The sequence below is a fragment of the Osmerus eperlanus genome, chromosome 18 (genome assembly GCF_963692335.1).
Source record: "Osmerus eperlanus chromosome 18, fOsmEpe2.1, whole genome shotgun sequence".
NCBI classification, from domain to species: Eukaryota; Metazoa; Chordata; class Actinopteri; order Osmeriformes; family Osmeridae; genus Osmerus; species Osmerus eperlanus.
The window spans coordinates 8,854,911-8,877,879 of NC_085035.1; the positions used below are offsets into that span (position 1 = coordinate 8,854,911).

The window sequence follows — 22,969 nt, forward strand, 5'->3', positions numbered from 1 at the left end:
GACACTGTTCAGTCTGTCTGCATCTGTCTGTGTCTTTGCATGTGGGACATTCTTGAATGGGCAACTATGCCAGGAAATATGAAGGGTATACCTTGCTCCAAAGCAGTACCTGAATATTATCATCAGTTTTTCAGGTAATCTTGAAACACAAAGAATCAAGGAGGACTTTTTATTCAATTATATAAAGTATTTTCATTGTTTAAAGTAGCCTATATGTTGACAAGCCTGTATATTACCTCTCCTCTGGCTTCCCCAATATTATAGGTGCAATATACTGTCCCCATGGGTGTATCCAGGCCCATTGGAAGACTCAGGGGGTGACTGCCTGGTGCCCCCAGGGTTGAAAGCGTTTCTAAAATGCCCAGAGTGGCAAAAATTAGACCAAGTGCCCTACTGTCTGCCATTCACATTGTATTGCACGGATTTATTAACGGATTTATTAACTTTTGAGAACGTCTTCTAGACCAATAGGAACAGCGTATTGCTCCAATTATTACACTAGTATATAAGAAATATGATTATGAAATGTATTAAATGTTAGGATGATAAACAGCTTTTATTTTATAAAAGTATTTTATGTCATTGAATTGTTCCCCAGTTACATGTCACTTGATGTTAGCTATAATTTGTTTATTGTTTTGTAACAATTATTATTTATTTTGTATTATTTTGTGTTCAACTCAATAGCCTAGTGTACAATGTTAAGCAACGTAATGTGATCTCTGCTCTTGAAAATAATATCCTCCAGAAACATTACGATTGACAAGACAATCTCCAACCAACAGTAGGCCTACAGCATCTATCATGTTATCTATCATCCTGTCCTGCTCAGTCCTATGCAGATTTTTTTGGCGTGCCTGTCCGAGGTTTTAAATGAAATCATCGGAATGGCTACTTCTAAAACCTCATACCAAAGGCCTGACTAGTATGGCTGGCATATTTACTACAAGAAATATTTTTTTTTATATAAAAAGAAGACCTTATATAAATTCTGTATAATGTCAGCAACATTTATTTTTTCATGTTGTATATCCACAAGTTCCTGTTATTGGTTGGACTAGTTACAACACTGAATGCTTTGCAATAATTTAAGTAACAACACAGGTACACAATCTCTCTCTCACACCAAACTTTTGATAAAGCTTGAGATTCCTGTGCACAATGTTGTTTGGACCCCAGTGGGATAATAACTCATGACAGCAGCTTGTGAGGTCTTCCCAGTGTACATATAGTGCATATAATAACAGTACCCTGAGAATAAATAACTGAAATGTGCTTTTTACTCAACTTCAGTTGCTGAGTATGGAAACTATAGTTATATACACATTTATGGCAACAACACAGGAGTATAGTATTGGTTCAGTAGGAAGAATTATTTTAGAAATTTGTACAAACGCATTACAAATGCAATTGAGCAAAATTTGGCTAGATATAGAACATATTTCCACACCTACCACAAAGGTGTCGAAAGATGAAACAATGGAAGGAGGTTGCTAGAACAAAATGGTCATTCTTTTTTCCTTAACCTCTTCAACGGTAAGCAAAACAACTTCATAACCAGTTCATTACTATTTTCAGTACTGAGGAATTATAATCCTAGCCAAAAAAAATTGGACTAGACTTTCACAGTGCTATCAACATGTGTTTACATTGTAAACTACATATTGTTTTACAACATTGGCAAGACAGATTCAATAGCAGTAAAAACAATCAACAATGTTTATATTAACAATGAACAACTAAGAAACGTATTATTCAATCAGTCCCTATTTTAACACACCAAGCGCAAGATTCGGTAACAGATTCCTTGTGATGTGTTTCCATTAACTATAACTGGTGCTGGCCAAATGTTTACAGTATATGTCAAACTTAATTTGACAGTGCTCATCACTGGGAAGATTTATGTTGATATATACTTAATCAATAAACATTAGACAGAATCTTGTTCTTAGTGTATTATTGGCCAGCCTTATACTGTAACTGTCGGTTGGCACAATAAAATTGTTTTGTTTCCTTCTAATTTTAAAGTGAGAAAAGATGGAAATTACATTACTGATTATTGATACGGAAAACATAATTTTAATATACATACATACATTATTGTTTTTACTAAAAGTGTAACTAAATCTCGTTGAGAAACTGGAGGATACATAATAGCCAAACTTTGATTCAAGAACACCCATTTGACTTTCAATTATGTCAAGTGTATTTATCAAGTGGTGTGGTTATTTCATTATCAACATTATGTTTATTTTCATAAATGTATCTAGTTGTAGTAACAATAGATATTTTACTTCAATATGTCAAGTATAAAAGCTCTACAGTTGCTGAAATATTTTGTGAGAATTAGGAGAGGCCACTCTTGAGTCACATTAGATTCTGAGACTGACTGTGCTGATTATCATTGTTGACCACTCCAGGTCAGTTTGATGTTTTAACTGGACGGGTTTGAGAATAGACATGTGGAAAACAGACACCCCGGTCAGCTTTCACTGAGGTTTTACAAATCACATAAGGCTAATTCAAAATGTGTTCCACCGTGCTCATGCTCATGAGGACATTTGATCAATCAATACTGTGTTGATGCCAGTTATTTCTATAAGAACACCTTCATAAATGATTCGATGAGCCTTTAATAATGGGTTCCCAGTTTTTGTTTCTTATCAAATGTACAACGCCATAAATGAGAACATCCAATTTACAGCCGCTCTTCTTTACAGCACCATCACGTAGCCTTCTTCGTGAACCAATCTTTTTTTGTTTTTAGCCATGTGAAGTAGCTACAGTTTCCATTCACCTGCCAGAATACTCTCATAGATGGAGTCAGTGAGTGGAATGTAGGACTTCTCAGAGTAATCCAAGAAATAGAGGAGGTCAGAGAAGGTTGAAGGGTTGAAGCCAGCCTCCACTAGTCGGAATTTCTGCTGCTTAAAGGTACCAGTCATTTCCATTGATTCCTGAAAAATAGATGGCACAGTTGTGATCTTATTTTACGATTATTTAATTAATAGCTTTCAGCCATTATGCTTTGGCAAAGTATGCGTAGAAAACTGACTCAAAGGAATACCTTGCATTTCACGTATGAAAAAATAAACATATATCACATATCACAATGCTGCTTTTTCATGTTCTGTCAGCTACTAAGGGCTGTAGTAAGCCAATCCTGCCAGAAGGGGCCAGCACTGTCCCACAGATGTTAACAAATGTTCTTGATGCCCCTGTTTAATTTAACAATCAACCTGCAGTACGAATCATTTTCAGATTCTGATTGTGGACGTATTTTTTTACCAAGACCGGTTTTGTAAAAGTTTGGTCAAACAGATTCTCGCATAAAAAAATTATACAAGCACATCTTTCAAAAAAGCATCCAAGCTGACCTGAATCCTTATGAATAGTGGACGAGCATATGCAGGTAAATGCTTCATAGCATAGTCGAATAACTTCTTCCCATCAAACGTGCAGTTGGGCCTCACAATAATGGCTGCCATTCCAGCTCTTCCCTCATTTCCTATAGATACAATGGCTTTCCATTAGTTTTACAATTTTTCAACAATGGTGTCTCAATTAAGGAGATCTGACAAACGATCTTTAATTCTGATTTCAGGCAGGGAAAAGTGCATCTCAAGAGAGTGGTATGGTTTAATTGCTAATATTACATTCATAATTAATTTCACATTGGGGACAATTATAATATCAACACTCCATGACCTTTCAGGGCAGCTTCAACTGTTTGCTTGCCAACATCAGGAAGTTCCATGAGTGCATGTTACAGACAATACGCACGCACACACAGTTCCTATAAGCATGCTGGTTTCAGTGAGAGGAAAGGCCCACATAAAGTACCTGGAATTTCAACCCCGTAAACATTGGCCTCCTGGATAAAGTCCACCAGTCCAAGTACTTCTGTCACCTCTGTGGTTGCCACATTTTCCCCCTTCCACCTGAAATCATATCCACTTGCATTTTATGAATGCCTGTTAACACATAATAAATTATGGTATGGTGTGAAAGGTTTTAGAATACTACAACAGAAAAGTAGTCAGTGTTATCAAGCAGAATACAAGTTGTATGATTTTCTTTAAGAATCAGTACAATAGAATGAAACCAAGATCAAGGAAAAAGGCAGGGTAAGAAATTGTTTTTATAACAGCTGCAGTAGATCCTTGTACACCACAGCATTTCTGTCATGTTAAATTGAGAATTACATTTTTACACGTCTTCATTCATGTATCTAAAATATTTTCATCGTGAAGCAAGTGATAGGTACAGTAAAATCACACTTCGTACCTAAACGTGTCCCCCACTCGGTCCTTGAAACAGATGAAGTCCTCATCATCTTCAGCCATCAGGTCCCCTGTGTTGAAGTAAGCATCTCCTTTCACAAACACATTCCTCATCAGCTTCTTCTCAGTCAGCTGCTTGCTCCCTGCATAGCCAAAGAATGGGCTGGTGGGACCCACCTTGGACAAGAGAAGGCCTGTGTCACCTGAAAGGAGACATCCATGTAAGGGGAGACATTTTATACACCCACTGAGATCAAATTAGTTTTTGAACAGGATATGACAATATTATTACAATATATTATATTAAAAGCCAGAAAATCAGACACACAACTCAATAAGACATACGCAGGACAAAATAATAAGTCCATAATCCTTTCCTGTACTGTACGACGAGCCAAAGAAATTTACAATTAGCTTTACAAACATTTACTGGGTGGAGAAGACTCGATGAATTACAAGGTATTTGTGCACAAATTTGTGCACAAGGTTTGAATATGTTTGAATATGCTAATATGCTCTTACCCTTTTTCACGTGTTGACAAAATCCCTGCTTGTCATGCACTGGCTCATCTTTGATTATGTCGTATTTCACCAAATCATACTTGAAAATAAGCTAAAAGAAGGACACAGACACAGATAATATTTAGTTCATATGTGGATATTACTGGGGATCAGAACTGGGTGGTATTGCAGAAATCAAGCATTGTGATGGAGCCTAATTCCAAAGGTCAAAGCACAGAACTGTATGTTCCCTCTGAGACTTCGATGGTGTGTGCTTTACACACATACAAACAAGAATATGGCATAATGTCTTTTAGCCAATGGCATTGAATTACTAGAGCTTGGTAATGGCTCTGAGAAAATAGGTATTACATTATTTGTTGTGTTTATTTTCTGATTCTGTTCACAAGTCACTACCATACCATAATTTCAGGAATCTATGTGCGCTTGTGTGTCTGTCTGTGTGGTTTTATAGTGGCATTTTAGGGCAACGAGTGTCCAACAATTATCTCGAGAACCGAGCACTGCAAAGTTGTAGTTTTGCATATGTCATTTGTTTCAGAACCCAAAGACATGCTGTGCTGTGTTTGACGTTGTTTGGGTAAGCGCTTCGACATCCATACAAATATATTGTAGCGACAATGCTCTTGGCACCCAGAATGCACCGCGGCAGGCAGAAAACCTAAGAAGTATAAGGTTTTAGCTTAGTTGGATAAGCATTGTTTAGAGTTCTATTGTTGTGTTCGTTCTGTTTTGATATGTGTAATGTGATGATCTGTAGTTTGGATAATTTGAGTGTTCACCCTGATTGTGACTGTTGGCTAGTTAGATGGCTATACAAGCTGTCCGATGTAAAAGTGTGTCTGTAATAATAAAGAGTCGTGAGCAATATTCCTTCTCAATTCTTGAATGCTAGCTGGCGCTACAATATTCTTAATATCACAGCGACACTGAACTGAATGCTTGAGCCTCTGATCATGAGACACTGCCCCATCCCACTATCAGTCCTCAAGGGTTATGCAGTTGGGCCGCCAAACAAATGAAAACAAAAATATGAAAAATGAATAAATATCAAAATATTTATATACTGTCAGACGGGGGGGGGGGCGGGGCTACTTTGTGCGATACACTAATGCGTTCTGCAGAGAAGGGAGACTGGCGTTGGTCACAGTTTGGAATGGAAGGGAGAAAACAGGACAAAGGCGGATATCGCTATTTTTTTATGACGACAACGTAGTTAAGGCGGCAGGCGTGTGTTGCTTAGGCGGCCTCCTTAACTGAAAAGTGCTGCGGGAAACCCTGCTGTTGTTAAATGATTATAAAAATATAATCATTTGCATGAATGAAGTGCATAAGTGACTACATGATGTGGAGGTTGAACAAGTACTTTTGAGAATTTCAATTGTGATTAGAGAAATGTAGGTACCAAAGCCACTGAGAACAACTGTCATCATCACCAGCTGCATCACAGGCACTGCACAAATCTATAATTCCAGAAATCTGTGTGTGTAACTGACATCTCACTCAGTGACTGTATCCCGGGCACTGTGCCCCATCTATAATTCCAAGAATCTGTGTGTGTCACCTACTACATCATGGGCACTCTATATTTCCAGGAATCTGTGTGTGTGTGTGTGTGTGTGTTTCACCAACATCACGATTGCATCATGGGCACTGTGCACAAGTATGTTTAATGTGTGAACTTCCAATGTATATTTAACATACGTACAATTGTACAGGAATAATTAAATATTATATATACTGCATACTGTATGTTATTACAAATCTAGAGTAGTATTTGCATGGATGTTCATTTTTTTAAGTAAAAGTTTTATTTAAGAACCAATTTCTTCTAATTTTGGGAAATTAAAAGAACAATCTTCAGAAATCTTAAATCTAGCACCAGTAAATCAGATAAATTTAATGTACACATACTATGACACAGTACACTAATGCTGTTTTCCAGGAAACATGTTCACAAAAGCAGTCACACTATGAATATCTGGCCTACCAGTTACTGTACTGTGTAAACACACAGAAATATTTCAGGCAAGACTTGAGTGTTTTTCAAGCATTGAAACCATTCTCACTTAACGTCCTAATAGCCTATTAGTAAAAGGGCCATACATTTACATTTGACATTTTGTCATTTAGCAGACGCTCTTATCCAGAGTGACTTACAGTAAGTACAGGGACATTCCCCCGAGGCAAGTAGGGTGAAGTGCCTTGCCCAAGGACACAACGTCATTTTCACGGCCGGGAATCGAACCAGCAACCTTCGGATTACTAGATGATACACCTTGATACATTTGTCCGCCTATGAGTCTAACAACTTCGGAGTTGTTAGACTAGAAAATGTAAGAGCAATGTACCTGTTCGCACTTTCTGACACATATGTGCTTATAAAGGTTTGTAGACAGTCTAGAGTCTAGACTATGTTAACTGTTTAACTAAACCTGTAGGCAGGGTAGGTAATGTTTTTTAAAGCACTTTTTGTCATATTTGCTGAAATAAACTTCACACCCTTATAGCAATCAATAAATCAAATGCACTGACAGTAAAATTAAATAAATCTGATATCAGTTGCTGTTGCAGAACTCTAATAAACACAACCAATCATTACGTTTGTACCAAATGCAACTAGCCTGTCTACCTACCTACCGGCGCACACTCTGCCCGTACACTCTTTGCAGTAGTCAGACAGCGCATTTATGTGTTTTGGGGAAGTAGCTTTGAAGGGAGGGGGTGGGATATTTTGGGTTGGATACTTTCAAACTCAAGCCAAAATTGCTGGTTTCACAAAACGTACCTACCCTGCCTTTAATTGAGCTTATAAAATGTTAACGGACTAAGATAAAAATGTATTCTACCAGTGCACAAACAAGGTTAATTTAAGTAACCAACTACTACACCTGTTACAGCACTGTAGCTATGTTGGTCTGCTGTACTGCTGTATCATGCATAAGAAAACACAATGAGTCGGTAGAGTGAGTGGTCATTTGAATTTCCTTTCTTTTCAGACTTTTCACAAACCATACCTTTGCACATAAAACATTATTTTCTTGTTTTCAATAACTGTATATTTCCATCTTCACTTATTGTAAACTAGCACAGTTTATGTTAGGTTGTAGAGACAAACTGCTGCCATAAATGTTGGCCTGTACATACTGCTCCTATGCTGTTCATGGTAGCCTAGCGTAAACGCTAACCACTGCCGGTTGCCATTAATACATTCCCCAGTAGTACACATTTCCTGGTGGAGTTATTTTCAGGCACCCAATGGGATTGCATGCTAAATGTGTCTCCTTGGTGACAGTCCCTTAGCAACAAACACAGATAGAGCTAGAGTCAGGATGCACCATGCTGATATTCAAATGGAGTAGATGGCTTGGGGATGCATGGAGAGGATTCAGGAATATATATATACCTGAATCCTATATTTAGATATAGATATATATAGGATGTCTATATCTATATAGATCATGCTATATTATATGTGTATAAATATATATATATATAATATAGCATGATTAACTGTTATTAATTGTTATCAACAAGAGTACACATCTTTGATAGGGACAATCACACATAAAATCTGTGGGGGGTGTATGTCAGCAATACTGTCAACTATTTCCAAATATCACTTAAATTTGATAAGCATTTGGTTAAATACATATGCAAATTGAGGGTAAATCCAAATATATGACACTAAATCCTTATTTTTACATGTTTTGTAACTTCATTCTGGGTCAAGAGGCTTGGGCAGTGAGACATATCCAAGAATAGTTAAGGTACTGTAAGAGATAAATCCAAACTAAGTCTCCTCATTCCCCTCCTACTCTGATAATACTATCAGTGTGTGGAGTCTGCTGACCCCCTGCCTTGCTTGCTTGCCTTTCATACAACAGCTCTAGTTTTAGTAAGCCTCAATCCTTCAACAAATACCATTTAAGTAACTACACAATGTTATGCAGATTGTTTGGATTAGCAAAAGAGGAATACATATGATTTATTTGTTTCTTGTAAGGACCTAGAGTGAATAGGACTGCAGTTTCAATGCTTTCAACTGTATCCCGTTACCATGTGACAGTAAAAGTAGATTAAATCAAGATGAGTATCTGTCTGACAATGCAGTCTACTTATGTGACTTATGTGATTATAAGCTTAGATGTTTCAATTTAAGGTGAAATATAATTGTTAAGGTTCCTAAATATAAAGTACCATACATGCATGTATTGGTTGCCCAAGTAAATATATTTCACAATCTCATAATTTCTCAAGATGTACTGTATGACTTTACAAACTAGATTCAGCAGCTCTGGTAAGCTTCCTGCTGACAATGTTTGACATCTTGGTCACCTAGAACCCCACCTGCAACCTAGATAATTCCTTACCTATATATAGAACTTTGTGCTCCTCCACCAACATGTTGTTCATGGGCCACATGCTCATCTATAGGTAGTTTAAATCCTTTTTAGATCAGAGACTAATTTGCACAACCTCAAAATTCATTCATGGCATTCATAATTCGACAACCCATTTGTAATATCAACATTATCCATGTATAATTTCTGTATAGTATTTTAAGAATTGTTATGGTGGGGTCGAGCCTTATTGGAGCTTAGTTAAGTCAAACATGCTTCTAACTGATGTGGCTCACCTTTTGGTAACCTGTTTGACATGGTCCAGGAACAAACTCATACACACACACACGCACACACACACACACGACTCACCCACCAGCACATTCACAAACACTCTGGTACGAAATGTGACATAGCTATGCATTCCTACAGATATACATTACTATAAATACAAGTAGGAAATGAGTAAAATCGTGTTAACTCAACATCACTGCAGAACCTGAAGAAAGATATAATGGAATGGATTATAATGCTGGGTGACCAAATTTGTTGCTATGAGTCTAGGTAAGAACACCCCACACCTTTATGGTTGACACAAGGGCAAGTGTTCAGATAAAGAAGAACCAATATCCAAGATCCAAACAAGTTTTGGATTCTGCTCCTGTTAACTCGAATCCAGATATAGATGGATTTTTTTTGTCAAATATTATGGAAAGACTTTCTAAAACTGACTCCCCTAATAGCATATCTCAAACTAGAGGACACAGTTTTAGTATCTCAAACTAGCTGTTGTATCTGTATTTAGTTGCTAAAATAACTATGCTAATGCAGCAAAACACTTTTTGTAGACATCTGTGAGAGGCATATTCGGAAAGACCCATATTCTTTACTAGATTTAAAATAAGTAAAGAGTCACAGTTGGGCTACCACGCAAACCACATGTCAGACAAACTCACTTTATAAAAGAAGTTGGAACGTCCCACCACTCCGATCTTGCCAATATGGTTCATGAAGCACAGGTTGCCCTCGGTGGAACCATAGAGCTCACACATGCGGATCTCACCAAAGCGCCGATGAAACTCCCGCCACACATCCTGTCGTAGCCCGTTTCCCACTCCCATATGCACCTTGTGAACTTTTTCTCCCTCGATCTGATGGGAAATGTAGTACAAAAAGAATGTTAACAAAAACAGGAAGCAAATCTGTGCTTATCTAGTGCTGCTAACTAATGTAATGTAATAGTATGTTACAGCACACTGACAGTGATAAACAATTAGTAAATAAACTGAGTTAAGGCCAATGTTGACTACCTAAACCTGGTATTCCTTTTTAAACTGACATGCAAACAGGCCAGTTTCTCACTCAAATGATTATGTGGTCCTGTGAGCACGTGCTTGTATTGAGGGAGAAAAGATGTGTGTGTGTGAAGAAGGGAGTGTGTGCGCGATGCATATGTATAGAAGTGTGCGCGCCTGAGTAGTCTTAATAAAGGAGTCAGTCACACCACCACATTCTGAATCTGGCTGTGGGAAAGTACTATTCCATGGGATATGACTGCCCTATCTGCTTATCTTATTACTCACTGTTCCTAATTGTGGTCCTCAGAGTGGAGGAAAACAAGAACAGAGCTCAATCATAATATCATATTCATAACCATTTGAGTCAGTAACAATACTACGCTGATAATAGAGCCAGAGTCCTTTGTTTTGTAGCTGCCATGGCTGAATGAGTGTTCCAGCTTGGCTTGTGTGGGTGTTAGCATGTGTATCTACTTGTCTCAAGCGTGAACACATGCGCATGCATTGAAAGCAAATGTAAAGATTGTCCATATGTCCATGCTGGTGGTCACATATTGGGTCTTTGAGTAAATGTGTGTGTATGAAAATTATTTTATTGATGAAGTAAACTTCTGCCCATCAGCCTGTGTACACAGCCAGCCTTGTGCCTTGTCCATTGGGCCAATGGGGAAAAAAGGGGACAAAGGGGGCTTTGAGCACTGTGCACTTGTTCAGTCCCAGCAAGCGTTTGTGTGTGTGTGTTTGTGTGGGCTGGGGGGTGTCTGTTTGGTGTCCCTAGATACTCCATGGGAAGACAGACACAAACAAAAGTTTATCCTGTCCTTCCATCATGAAAATGCACAATTGGGTACAATGTTTTTAGAACATCGGTTCATTCTGGTGTTGTCTGCCTTCGACCGAGGAAGAGAGAAAGTGAAGTTTTCCAGGAAAGGCATATAATTGCTGGAACAAATTTGATTTAATAAATGTTACAGGCCACAGAAAACCCCCTAACTTGTGATGCTCATACCACTGCACATCAACCTCATGGTTGTTATTTTGCAAGGCGGTGACCTGGGACTCAATAATTTATTAATAATAATTCATTCAAATGTTTAACAACAACCCTCATTCTGTAAACTGTTTAAATGGTAAACTCTTGCAAACCATCAATAGTAGAGTTAGACCAATATTGGTTTGTCATTACCAATACCGATGTCTGGACAGCCTTTGCCAATATGTAATATATCATCTTTTTTTGGAACGCCATAAATTGACCAAAACCAATACAGAAAACTGCTTTACACTGATAATTTGATTGTCCTCATGAATTCAATTGTTCCAAAATCTGTCTAGCGTAGCCATTCAACTACTATGACCATTTGTGGCTTGTGACATGCATGCACCTGCACATATTTATTAAAAGTTTGACAGACTTGTCAGATTACCAATTACAGCATTGGTAATCGATCAATATCAGATGATTGGCACAATAGATCGACTACTAGAAAGCTTATGATGAGGGGTAATAAAATATTGAGAAAAAATGAGAGTAATTAATAATGGATTCTCGACCAACGCTAAACTATTGATTTACCACTGATAAAGAGTAATAAAGCATTGACAACCAATTGTCAAATCAAAATCTAATCTAATTGTTTAATCAATGTTGACATTAACAATTAAGTCAACTGATAAATGAGACAAATACCTCGGGCTGGTTGCAGAGGTATCGGCAAAGCTCACCGATATACTGAAAGATAGTTACATCATAATTTCTACAGTCACTCCAGAACTGTGAGGCTGAGAATTTCTTTTTCAGGACACATGTAGCACCTATGAGAGGGAGAAGAGCATAAGTATGAGGGTTGCATATGCCAAGTAGCAAACTTTTCAACTGGGTCTTGGGTTTCTCTTGACCAGACAATGATGGCTTGTGTACTTGGCCAAATAAACTCAGAACATTTGGTGCAGGTCCTTCAGTGATGCAGCTGTGACAGTATAAAGTATAAAGTTCTTTCACTATTAAGTAAACACAAGTTGCACTTATTTTGACTGTCTGACTGCCAGGAACATAGTGGTCCAACATTTTGAAGGTCTTTGACCTGTGTTTCCAAGACTGAGTTTGTCAGGACGTTGCACTGTCAACTTCGCAGGTATCAGGCACAAATATACAACTAGCCAACAAATTGCCAATATAGTATTGCAAAACCATGGATAACATCATGGATGTGGATATGCAATATCTATTTATTAAAAATCCATAATAAAATTGAGGACAAAAGCCTGCTTTCATGAATGTGGTTTTGCAGAATCCATTTGTACTGTATGTGTCTTACAAATTATATTGTTAAAATGTATTTTGTTCATTTTTACTTTATCATTTTTATAGTGGTGGGACGATCAGCTCACAATTCAATATTGTCACAATTTCAGAATTAGTCAGAATTATAAACGAATAACGAATCTTTTGGCACATGTCTTTAAACAACTTGAATTCAAAGTCAGTTGCTATCCCTTGGTTGCTATGTCCTTTCCAAATTCTTCCATTTGCATGGCAAAAAGAACAAGAAGAGCCTTAAACACAACGGGGTGGAACTGGAAAATTAACATAACTTCCATTAACTCAAAATTTCAGAAATGAACAGGCATGTACCATGTTGTAACTTGTTTGTTCAGGGTTATTGATTACATCCAAATCTAAACTACACTATTCTCCTTTACTTAGATCTGAAACTACTGAATCAATTAACATAAATGCTGTGTGGGACCCCACGTACTTGCTTTCATCTCATGGTTGTTTTCAAATGAATGGTCAAATGGAGAAGGGGAACTAAGGCTTAAATGTAGGAACTTCTGTATATGAAATCAAAACAAATATGAATGGACAGAAGGCAGTGGCGGATCCTACCCAGCAAAATGGTCCCTCCGATGCCAATCATGGAGGCAGCGCTATGGTAGAGAGGGAGTGGGGTGTAAACCACATCATTTTGGGTTGCTCCGTAAGCCCAAAACCCTGCAGCTGCTTTCAAAGACTGGATGTGGGTAATTACTGCAGCCTTGGGCAGACCTAGGACAATGTTAAAACATGAAATTGTGTTAAAACTTTTAATCTTTGTTTCTGGACTGACTGTTTCGGAATGTGGTTTCATGACCTATCGTAATGTAAGTTAGCTAGTTGTATAATATTCTCATACATTCTGATAATCAAGCTTTAAACATACAGTCATATTTCCAGAAGTGCAAATAGTAATTTCTTATTGCAAATAATTGGCTGTAGTAGCAATGGTGTCTGCCCTCCCAAACAAATGGTTGGTAATATGCAGGCCCAAAGGTAATTCGCAAGCGAAGAATTCCATCAAAAACCCCAAAACATTTGACCTGTAAACAGAGCCCATTGCCACCAGTGTAGGGAGTTCTGTGAATTTAGGGTTGCCACCCGTCCCTTAAAATACGGAATCGTCCCGTATTTGAGAATAAAATAGCGCATCCCGTTTTGAATCAATATGGGACGTGGTTTGTCCTGTATTTTCAGAGTTGTCTTCAATGGAGCACCCCATGCAAATCATCCCCACCCGCATTCTGTGAAGACTCATCCTATTCTGCCCCGGATTGGGTAATACTCGCTGCCATCGTTGGTTTGATCGGTTTGTTTCAGGTTCACGGCCAATCACAGTCACAGGAGGGTGGGTCTCTTGGCGGAGAGTCGATTTGAAAGAATGGCAGAGGCAGCTCCAGATACCCCCGCATAATAAGAAGTACACTTATAAAAGGAAGTAGGCTTGACATGCTCCAATACTGCTACTACGTTTTTTTTTTGTTTCAGTTTTTCTTTTTTCAGTTTCAGATCTGTTTTTTAGTTTCAGACTTTTGGCCCCGATTTTGCGTAGGGGGCGTGGCTTCAACTCAGAGGCGGGAATTATGAGTGACCCCCCCTGGAGCCAGGCCCGGGGGTGGGGCTCGATGGCCTTTTCCCATGGGGCCCGGAAAGAAGTACTCGTTCCCAGCAGATGAACGAATCGTTCACCACCAACCGTGTCTTCAGATCAATATTTCGTTCTTCTGCCAACCGAGTCTTTGGATTAATGTTTCGTTCTTCTGCCAACCGAGTCTTCGGATCAATGATTCATTCATCTGCCGGGTATGAGTCTTTGGATATTTTTTCATGTGACCTGTATAGGCTCAATACTGGTAGCTAGAGGAAACCGAAATGATTCGTTCATTTTGACTGGGTCTTTGGGTACGAGTCTTTGGATCATTTTTGACGTGACCTGCATAGGCTCAGAAGAAGAAACAGTATGAGGTAAACAAAAAGTATTTGTTTACCTCATTCACTTTCGCGTGATTAGGTTTAGTAAGACCTGAATGATATTCGTTCACCAGTGATAATTATAGGTGTTGTTTTTTTTACTTTTTTTTTTTTTTCTCGGCCATGAGAAAATGAACGAATCGCTCTCTGAGACCACATTTACATTTATTCATTTAGCAGACGCTTTTATCCAAAGCGACTTCCAAGAGAGAGCTTTACAAAGTACGGAGGTCACTAATAATAACAACAAGATAGCCCCAAAAACATTGCGGGAAGCCAAAACATGAAGCACATATTGTGAACAACCAAAATAAGTGCCAAAGGGAAGAACCACAAGAGAATGTAGTTAAACAAGTTACAATTAAACAACATGAATCGCTATAAGTGCAAGTGTACCTGTAGAAAAGCAAGCAACAGTAAAAAATATTCTACTACTCGTTACTCACGACTACTACTCGTTACTCCCGAGTCATACTAATGATTCGTTCAAAATGAACGAATCGCTCACGAACGACACAGTCGGCATGGCGTCTACTCCGCCAAGGCAACACGCTGGCGCCAGCGCACAGTTAAGACATGTGAAAGATATTACCGTTTTTGAATAGATACTTGGGACATTATCCCCGCAGTGGCATTTTTTTGGTCATTAACACATACCCTCAAAAAGGCTAATATCTTTCAGTCAGTAGGCTTGTACTCCGATTTTACAGTTTTCTTGCGCTTGTGCGGCTTATATTTCGAAGCAGTTCATAATCCGGTTTTAGAACAAAAAAGTGGCTTTGTCTCAAGATCTCTACAGACCGTGCAACTAATTTAATGCTCAACACTTGAACGGGGGTTTATTACTTGAAAGAGGAATTATTTAGGCTACTGTGTTGTCTCAGTTACACTATCAGGGCTTGGAAATACAGTGACTTGCTAAAGTAGGCAAATGGCTAGTAGAACATAACATTTCATAATAATTTCAGTTAATCAAACAGCTGCAAGACCCAGTGAAATGGTATAGGCTAGCTAGCTCTAGCAAAATAACGCTAGCATTGCTAACAACATTACTAATTCAACTTTGGTAGTGTAACCGAGCTCTTTGTAAGTTCGTTTTATATCTAATTGTATATGATCCTGTGGACAAAAAGATCCTCAGGATTTGCAAGTTAGCTAAACTTATACTATATCTAAAATACTTTTGTAGACATAACAATGGATTCTGCCACTAAATGAGTGACTTGGCTTTATTTCTGGACATACTATCCACAACCGAAGTGTGTTACACAATACTGTAGATCGATGCGGCTTATTTTCCGAAAAATACGGTAATCAGATAGACGAGAGATCGGTTCCCAATTTAGCCTAACATTGTGTTTACATTTGTGTTAGTAGGTATAATAAATAATACCTGCACTGTGTCCTAGCTTGTACACTGACATTCTAAAATTATACATCCAAAGGGTTTCTTATCACACAGATTTAATTTGGTCTTGTTTAGGCCAATTCCAAAACTTTTCTTTGCTATTAGTTAACATAATATATATGAACATAAATATTAGACTGTACATTTGTAATGTGGTTGGGCACCAAGTTATTTATATTTTTCAAGTCCATTTCTGCTTGATTTCTGCTACCTGTCAAGTCAAATTGCAGTGTTTTTTGGGGTGTGTAAATTCACTTTGTTTTGTAAATAAACTATGCACTGTGTTATTTCTGTAACACAGAAATGCTATTATAAGTCCCCGGTGCTTTTTTTCAAAAAAATATTTTGGATGTTCCAGCACTTATAGACCCAGATTATACTGTATGAAAACAGTGACCCAAGACTCTGGACTATGGACACCCTGAAGTAGCCTTGGCCACCCCATAAAACTCTAGTTCCGCCACTGCTTTCCACCAAAGTGAACCGGGAGCTATTTCGCAGCTGGTGCTAGAGCCAGTTCGGAGCTGGTTCAAGAGCGAGAGAGCCACCACAGAGCCATGTCAACACGTCATTGTATACGTCTCATCTTTCCCAGCAACGCTAGCGCGGCAGCGCCAAACACAAAGCAGAGCACGTTTAAAGGCTGTTTATCAATCCGAAGAACGCGAGGTTGAGATGCGTGTTTTCTTGGCTATTGCGCAATACCCTGGACTCGCAGCAGAATGACAACACTGGCATTATCAGCGCAACATTTTATAAACTTTTGCTGTATAGTGCTTGTGTATTACATTTGTGTTAAATATAGACTCAATAGCTCATAACATTTGTGTTTGTCATTTCACTCATTTGATAGGATTATAACGCAGCAACTAGTGTCTGCACTGCTATGCTAGCTAGGTAGGTTATCGAAAAGTCGGAGCAAATTTACAAATTAGCAGTTTCATCAAGAAAATAAGCACATTTTCAGCAACTACACTGCCCACTTCTCGTTACATTTTAATTCAGATGCTGATTTACAAGTACCGTTTAGCTGGAATATGAATTGTAAAAGTAAAAACTGCAATGGCGGTAATCCCGCCCCAAGCGGTTCTTGCTTGGTTCCCAATCTAGTCCAGCTCCAAAGTGGTGCTATTTGCGAACCACGTACGAACCACTTTTCCGGTTCTCAGTCTGTCGAAAGAGAAAGAACTAGTTCGCGATTAAGCACCGGCTCAGAACCGGCACCCAAAATGCGTTGGTGGAAAAGGGGTATGTCTGTTATCCCCGTGGGGGATTTAACTTGTTGCTCCCTGCCTCATGTCATGCATGCTGCAGTGAAGGCCGGCAGCGCTTCCCAATGTACATCCATTCCGCCAATGTTAAACCATTTGTAATGTGTATGAATAAATGGTGAGATCAATCACGTGAGTGTCTTGACTGAACTTTTTTGTTGTTGTTTGAATACATGGTTTTATTTTTTAAGTTTTAGACCAAAACTTACATTTTCAATGTGAAGCTTTAGTTTTTCAACTATAGATTTTTCCAATTAACAAAACATTTGGCCATGATTTAGCTCCATACTACTTCTGGTCCCCTGATGTTAAAAGTCTTTTTTTGTGGTCTCCCTGTCAGACTTTGTTTGCCTATGTTTATTATCGTCATAGCTCCGATTCAGCTATATGACCACTTGAGTTGTGATGGAGAGACTGAGTTGTTGATTTACCACCACCCCCCCCCCCCCCTACAGCCTACAGTGTTAACAAGCTTTTTAAAACATCTATGTTGTAGGCTAGTAGTTGTCTCGCTTGCGAAAGAGATTATCAGTGACAGACACTAACCTGTACAAAAAAACTTTAAATAAAAGAAAACTGCAATTAATGTTATATGAACACTTACCAGTGGTACCAGAGGTAAATATGTAGAGAATGGGGGTCTTAAGGGAGGACACAGACCTCAGGCTCGGTAGGATTGGCTTGTCAGAGGCCTGCTCCATCTTGTCCAACAGAGTCTGGACATCCATGCATAAACTCTCCCTCTTCATGGCCCACACAGATATGTTGTCCTCCCGAAGGCTGGGTAAGATGTCCTCTAGAGTGTCCAACAGGTCTGAGGAACAATGGTGAGAAAGTGACTCAAACTAATGGCAATTTGTGACTGACTGAAGGTGATATTCAAGGTTCAACAACATCCAAGGCACTGAACAAAAGTGACTTGTGGAAGTGACAAACAAGCCCTTGTTCTTAAGATGTGGTCTGATGAGACTAAAGTGGAAGTTTCTGGCCTGAACACTGTACACATGTTGGGTAAATCTAACACTGCGCTGAGTAAGACAATCTCTGATTACAAATGGTCAGCTTTGCTTGACCATATTCTATAGAATAGATTTATATTTAATTTCAGAAAGTAAACTGAACGCATTCACTACAGAATGTCATGTTTGGCAAAATCCAATGAGAATCAGAATGAAACTAGCTTGACAGATCACCGACTTGAATTGCAAGAAATGAATACTACAAATACCACGTAGTACCTGTTGACGCAAGAGAAGAGACTCAATGTAAATGTAAGAAATGAGTTGCTATGATTTAGCCTAGTAAACAACACTTATTGGAACTTAATTTGAAACCAATAAGGGAGTCACTGAAATAGTGTTTCCAGACAGCAAATTAAACAAACTTGTGTGTGTGATGTGCAAATATCCCAACCAATTACTGTTGTTGCTTATTTAATTCAGTTGACAACAGATGAAAGCCATAAGCAAGAACTATTGCTTTCATAATACAATACGACTCTATACGGTGATATTCAATGTACTGTATGTAGTTTTCACTTCCAAATTGGAAAGGTACCAGTGGAGTAACATAAAACAAGAGCATTTTGCGGGGGCTTTTGAATTAACGTTGTATTGATCTTGAGCTTGGACAAGCAAGGATGACCCTTTTGGCTGTTCATGAGTCACTGACCCTAATTCACATAAAATATGAAATGCACAACACTGAGTACCACTAAACAATGCTTGTTAAGTGTGGTTGCTCCCATGAATAAGCATATTTCTTCGACATTTTATTTTGGGCCTATACGTTTTTCCTTGATAAAACTATTCTAGCATTGGCATGCAGTATACAGCTCTGGAAAAAATGGAGAGACCACTAAACCTTTTTCTTTCATTTTTAAAAAGGTTGAGAAGTACAATTTTTGAGTAAGGAACAGAAGAGTCCTCACTCAGTTGTTCTTCTCAACTTTTTTCTTTAAAATTTTTCCAGAGCTGCATGGATTCCGATACCAAGTTATTTTCAGATAAGTTACTAAGCACAATATGTATGAGTCAGACCACATTTACCTAATTTGTCACGTGGTAAGGGGTGTGACAGGTGGGTGGAGCAATCTCAAGCGTTGCAACATATAGTTTTCTGTTCAATTTAAATTAATTTCCTTTCGCATTCTTGTTTTGGTAGATTATATGTTACCTGTATATGACGTACTGTACAGAGGGCACTGTGTTGTAAAACTGCTTCATTATCTTAACATTTACCTAACGACGGTGAATAGGCTATGAAGAGCTTGAGCGTAAGTGACACATTTATCACAAGAAGTATCTAGGCTACACAACAATGCGTTTACCTGCACCAACAACAAGAGTCTTTGTCCCACAGCAATTGAAACAGTGAAGTAATGATCTTGACTTTATGTTAGTGTTGAGGAAAGCCACAGAGCATCCGAGTTTGTTCAAACCGAACCAAACGCACACAAAGTCGGGTTCGTTGTTCATCAGAAGCGCAACACAGTCTCCTTTCTTCAGAGTCCCTTGTTCGAGGAATATATTAGCCACTTTGTTGCTTCTTAAGTTGATGTCTTGATAGGTGTAAATTATCCCCTCAAACATTAAAAAAGGTTTGTTAGGGATTTTTTCTGCCTGTTCGACAAATCTGTCCATGACAGTGAACACCTTTGAGGTTAATTTGTATAATTCCAGTTGTGCCCCGAATCTTATGACTCTCGCCAAATAAAATAGATCCTTCCAAAAGTAGGGAAAGCATAGTTTCTGTACAACGTGCACGGAAAACAATCCCGCCACAAAAGCTGTTACCCATCCTAGTGAGGAAAACATCATGCCTACTCAGAGCAGTTTTTTAAATAACTGGAAAAGGAAGACAAATTGATTTTTCAAGACTGTCTACCCCAATACATTGTCGTAAAATTAAGTCCTTGCTGAAATACTCAAACCGTTCAATTAGTGTGCTGTGTCCTCTCGTTTCTATCCTTATTTATAAAACGTACATGAAATCATGTGACTCTTGTGCAAGTATCTACCCCTGTGGGCGTGTCTATGTAGAAGTGCATTTCTTTGCATGCTTTCTGGTTGTTGCTGGCTGACTGTAGATAACAACATATTTAAGAGAAGCCTACTTCCCTGCGTTGAGACATACATTAGACCTGGGCGTTATTAAGAGAAGACAACGAAGGAGCTCGCTGTGACTTTGAGACGTCATTTCTCTTAATAAAATGCTGTCAGTAGGACACTTGACTGCTGTTACATAGCCTATTAGACAACAACCGGAAAGAGACTACACGATTACAGTAACTGTCAGTGAACTCTCTCCTTATATCTCTCATTGCATGAATATTGTCCTAAAAAGGGAAGTCAGGTGTCTGAGCAGTTAGGGAATTAGGCTAGTAATCCGAAGGTTGCTGGTTCGATTCCCGGCTGTGCAAAATGACGTTGTGTCCTTGGACAAGGCACTTCACCCTACTTGCCTCGGGGAGAATGTCCCTGTATTACTGTAAGTCGCTCTGGATAAGAGCGTCTGCTAAATGACTAAATGTAAAAAAATTTAGAACATGTTTTTGTTTAGTCTATTTAATTTCATTATGTCATAAAGCATTTTTGCTTTACTTTTTTGTGCCCAACACTTTTGCATGTGTAAATAGGACTGTCTTTTATAATATCCTCTATCAGTTGTTTAATATTCCAATAATGAAAGAAACTGGCATTTTAAGTGTTTTCATTGAGATAAGGAGGAATACTTCTCCTAATTCTCTTTGTGTCTAGTTGAAATGTACCCATGTGTCTATACATTTACAAAGGTCACACTGTACTGTACTAGACCAATTTCTTCTTTACCTTTTGACGATTTGGTGTTACCTCCGTTCTACCTCCAGAGTACCAAGCCCTAAATCTGTTAGAGTACCAAGCCCTTTGAATCTGCCATTCAAAGAAGACAGTCTGAGAAACTAGTCAAACAGGACATTGAGAAACATCACTAGCTGTTCTCACACATTCGCCTCCATTCATTCCTTTTGTGTGAAATAGAGCAACGTTTTACTTTACTAGTGTAAGTGTAGCCCTGCTTCATGGTGGTGCTACTAAAGTGGCAAAATTATAAATTTGGCAGGTGCTATTCAAAATGTTCTAATCACAGTTGCCATTAGACAATACATTTTTATTTCACTGCAAAAGTAACTTAGTAAGAGTAATAATAACAGTAATAACTGTAAAAAAAAGAAGGCTAATAATGTAGTAACATTAATCAGTAATTAGAAACAAGTGAGTCAAATAAGCCAAGTGACACCTGGTAAAATGTCTTTGTGAAAAGAAATAAAGAAGCATGATTTAGGGCTTTGTTTGTGGCATGAATTAGAGCTTTGTTTAGAGCTATCTATCCATGGGTCATTACTTACAACCTTCTGGCCTCACCCATCAGGTTAGTGTGTGTGGGGGGGGGGCAAGGCACAGTTCAAGCCCACCTGGGGACCCTGTAGAGCAGTGTTTCTCAACACCTGATTCAAATGAGTGTTCGTTATCAGGCTTCTGCTGAGCTTCATCACGACCCATTCGTTATTGTTGTAGGACGTCAACAGTTGCTATGTGTAAGAGGGAACATCTTTCTACCCAACGTTGTTCCTGTAGAACTACAGTACCACAATATCATCAGTTGTAGCTAACCTGTTTCAGATTACCAACCAAAATCAGGAGCACTGGATTACTTTTGTAACTTGTGGGACGGTACAGTATATCTTCGTTAAAAGGTTGCCATGCGTACCTGTTTTCAAATGTGAGATCATTCAAACAACTTATATTGTTCTGTAGATGTTGTAGATATTGCTTATATTGTTCATCTTCAAATGTAACTAAATACATTCTAATGGCGACAGTTAATGATTGATGGTAAGTACTGTCTATGGTCTTTGCAATATTGAAGCAATGCAACATTAATCCGTAGATTTCTCTAAAAACAACACATTCCCTCACATTCATTCATTACGCACACCCAATACACCCACTCCTAACAAAATAGTTCAGGTAAAAAAAACAATGCTAAACTTTAAACTTTAAGCTCTGATGCTCAGCTCAGATCTTTTAGATCAGGCCAGTTTCTATCTCCGGAACCTGCCTCAACCATTGAGGTAGGGCCACAGATTCTTCTGCTTTTTCAGGTCACCAATTTCCAGTTCTGAAGTCTGCCTGACCAAACTAGGCTGATTGAATCCCATGTCTGTCATATTACATCACATGCCAATCAGAGCCAGTCTGTCCTAAGACTATCCTATCTTAGAATGGAATTAATGGACCAATAGGTGTTCCTAGTGGTTGTCCTTTCAAGGACAAGTTAGCTAACAAGGAAACCTTTTAATTTGTGTGGTATTGATATTGTGTTACTCATCCATGTTCATGGGTATGATGGATCCACAATATTATTGGGGTTTTAAAACGATTCAGCCATGACAATTTCTGTAAACAAACCAATTTGCACCTGGCTAGGGAATAGTGTGGCGAAAATGTATTTCATCGTATCGAAGTGATGTATCAAATTAAGTATTGTAGCAACATTGTGTGCAGGTTCCAACTA

General features: G+C 38.5%; 1 protein-coding gene across 1 annotated transcript; it reads right to left on the reverse strand.

The window, feature by feature from the left end:
* Positions 1-2,568: 2,568 nt before the first annotated feature.
* Positions 2,569-20,383, reverse strand: slc27a6 (solute carrier family 27 member 6). Its single transcript, XM_062484431.1, has 10 exons — positions 19,743-20,383; positions 18,018-18,227; positions 13,337-13,495; positions 12,137-12,261; positions 10,105-10,299; positions 4,806-4,896; positions 4,288-4,486; positions 3,844-3,941; positions 3,378-3,508; positions 2,569-2,957 (listed from the first exon to the last, which is right to left on the reverse strand). The coding sequence occupies exons 1-10, from the start codon at positions 20,230-20,232 to the stop codon at positions 2,781-2,783; spliced, it is 1,875 nt and encodes a 624-aa protein (XP_062340415.1). The 5' UTR covers positions 20,233-20,383; the 3' UTR covers positions 2,569-2,780.
* Between the last annotated feature and the right edge of the window lie 2,586 nt (positions 20,384-22,969).

What these genes read in the sequence shown, in the direction of transcription:
- slc27a6 (XM_062484431.1), bottom strand. Translation starts at nt 20,232, where the DNA reads ATGATGTTTTCCTCACTAGGATGGGTAACAGCTTTTGTGGCGGGATTG. An exon ending in CGGAGGGACCATTTTGCTGG is followed by an intron (nt 12,262 to 13,336) that starts GTAGGATCCGCC and finishes TCCCTCTCATAG; the next exon opens with GTGCTACATGTGTCCTGAAA. An exon ending in CGAGTGGGGGACACGTTTAG is followed by an intron (nt 3,942 to 4,287) that starts GTACGAAGTGTG and finishes ATATGATTTCAG; the next exon opens with GTGGAAGGGGGAAAATGTGG.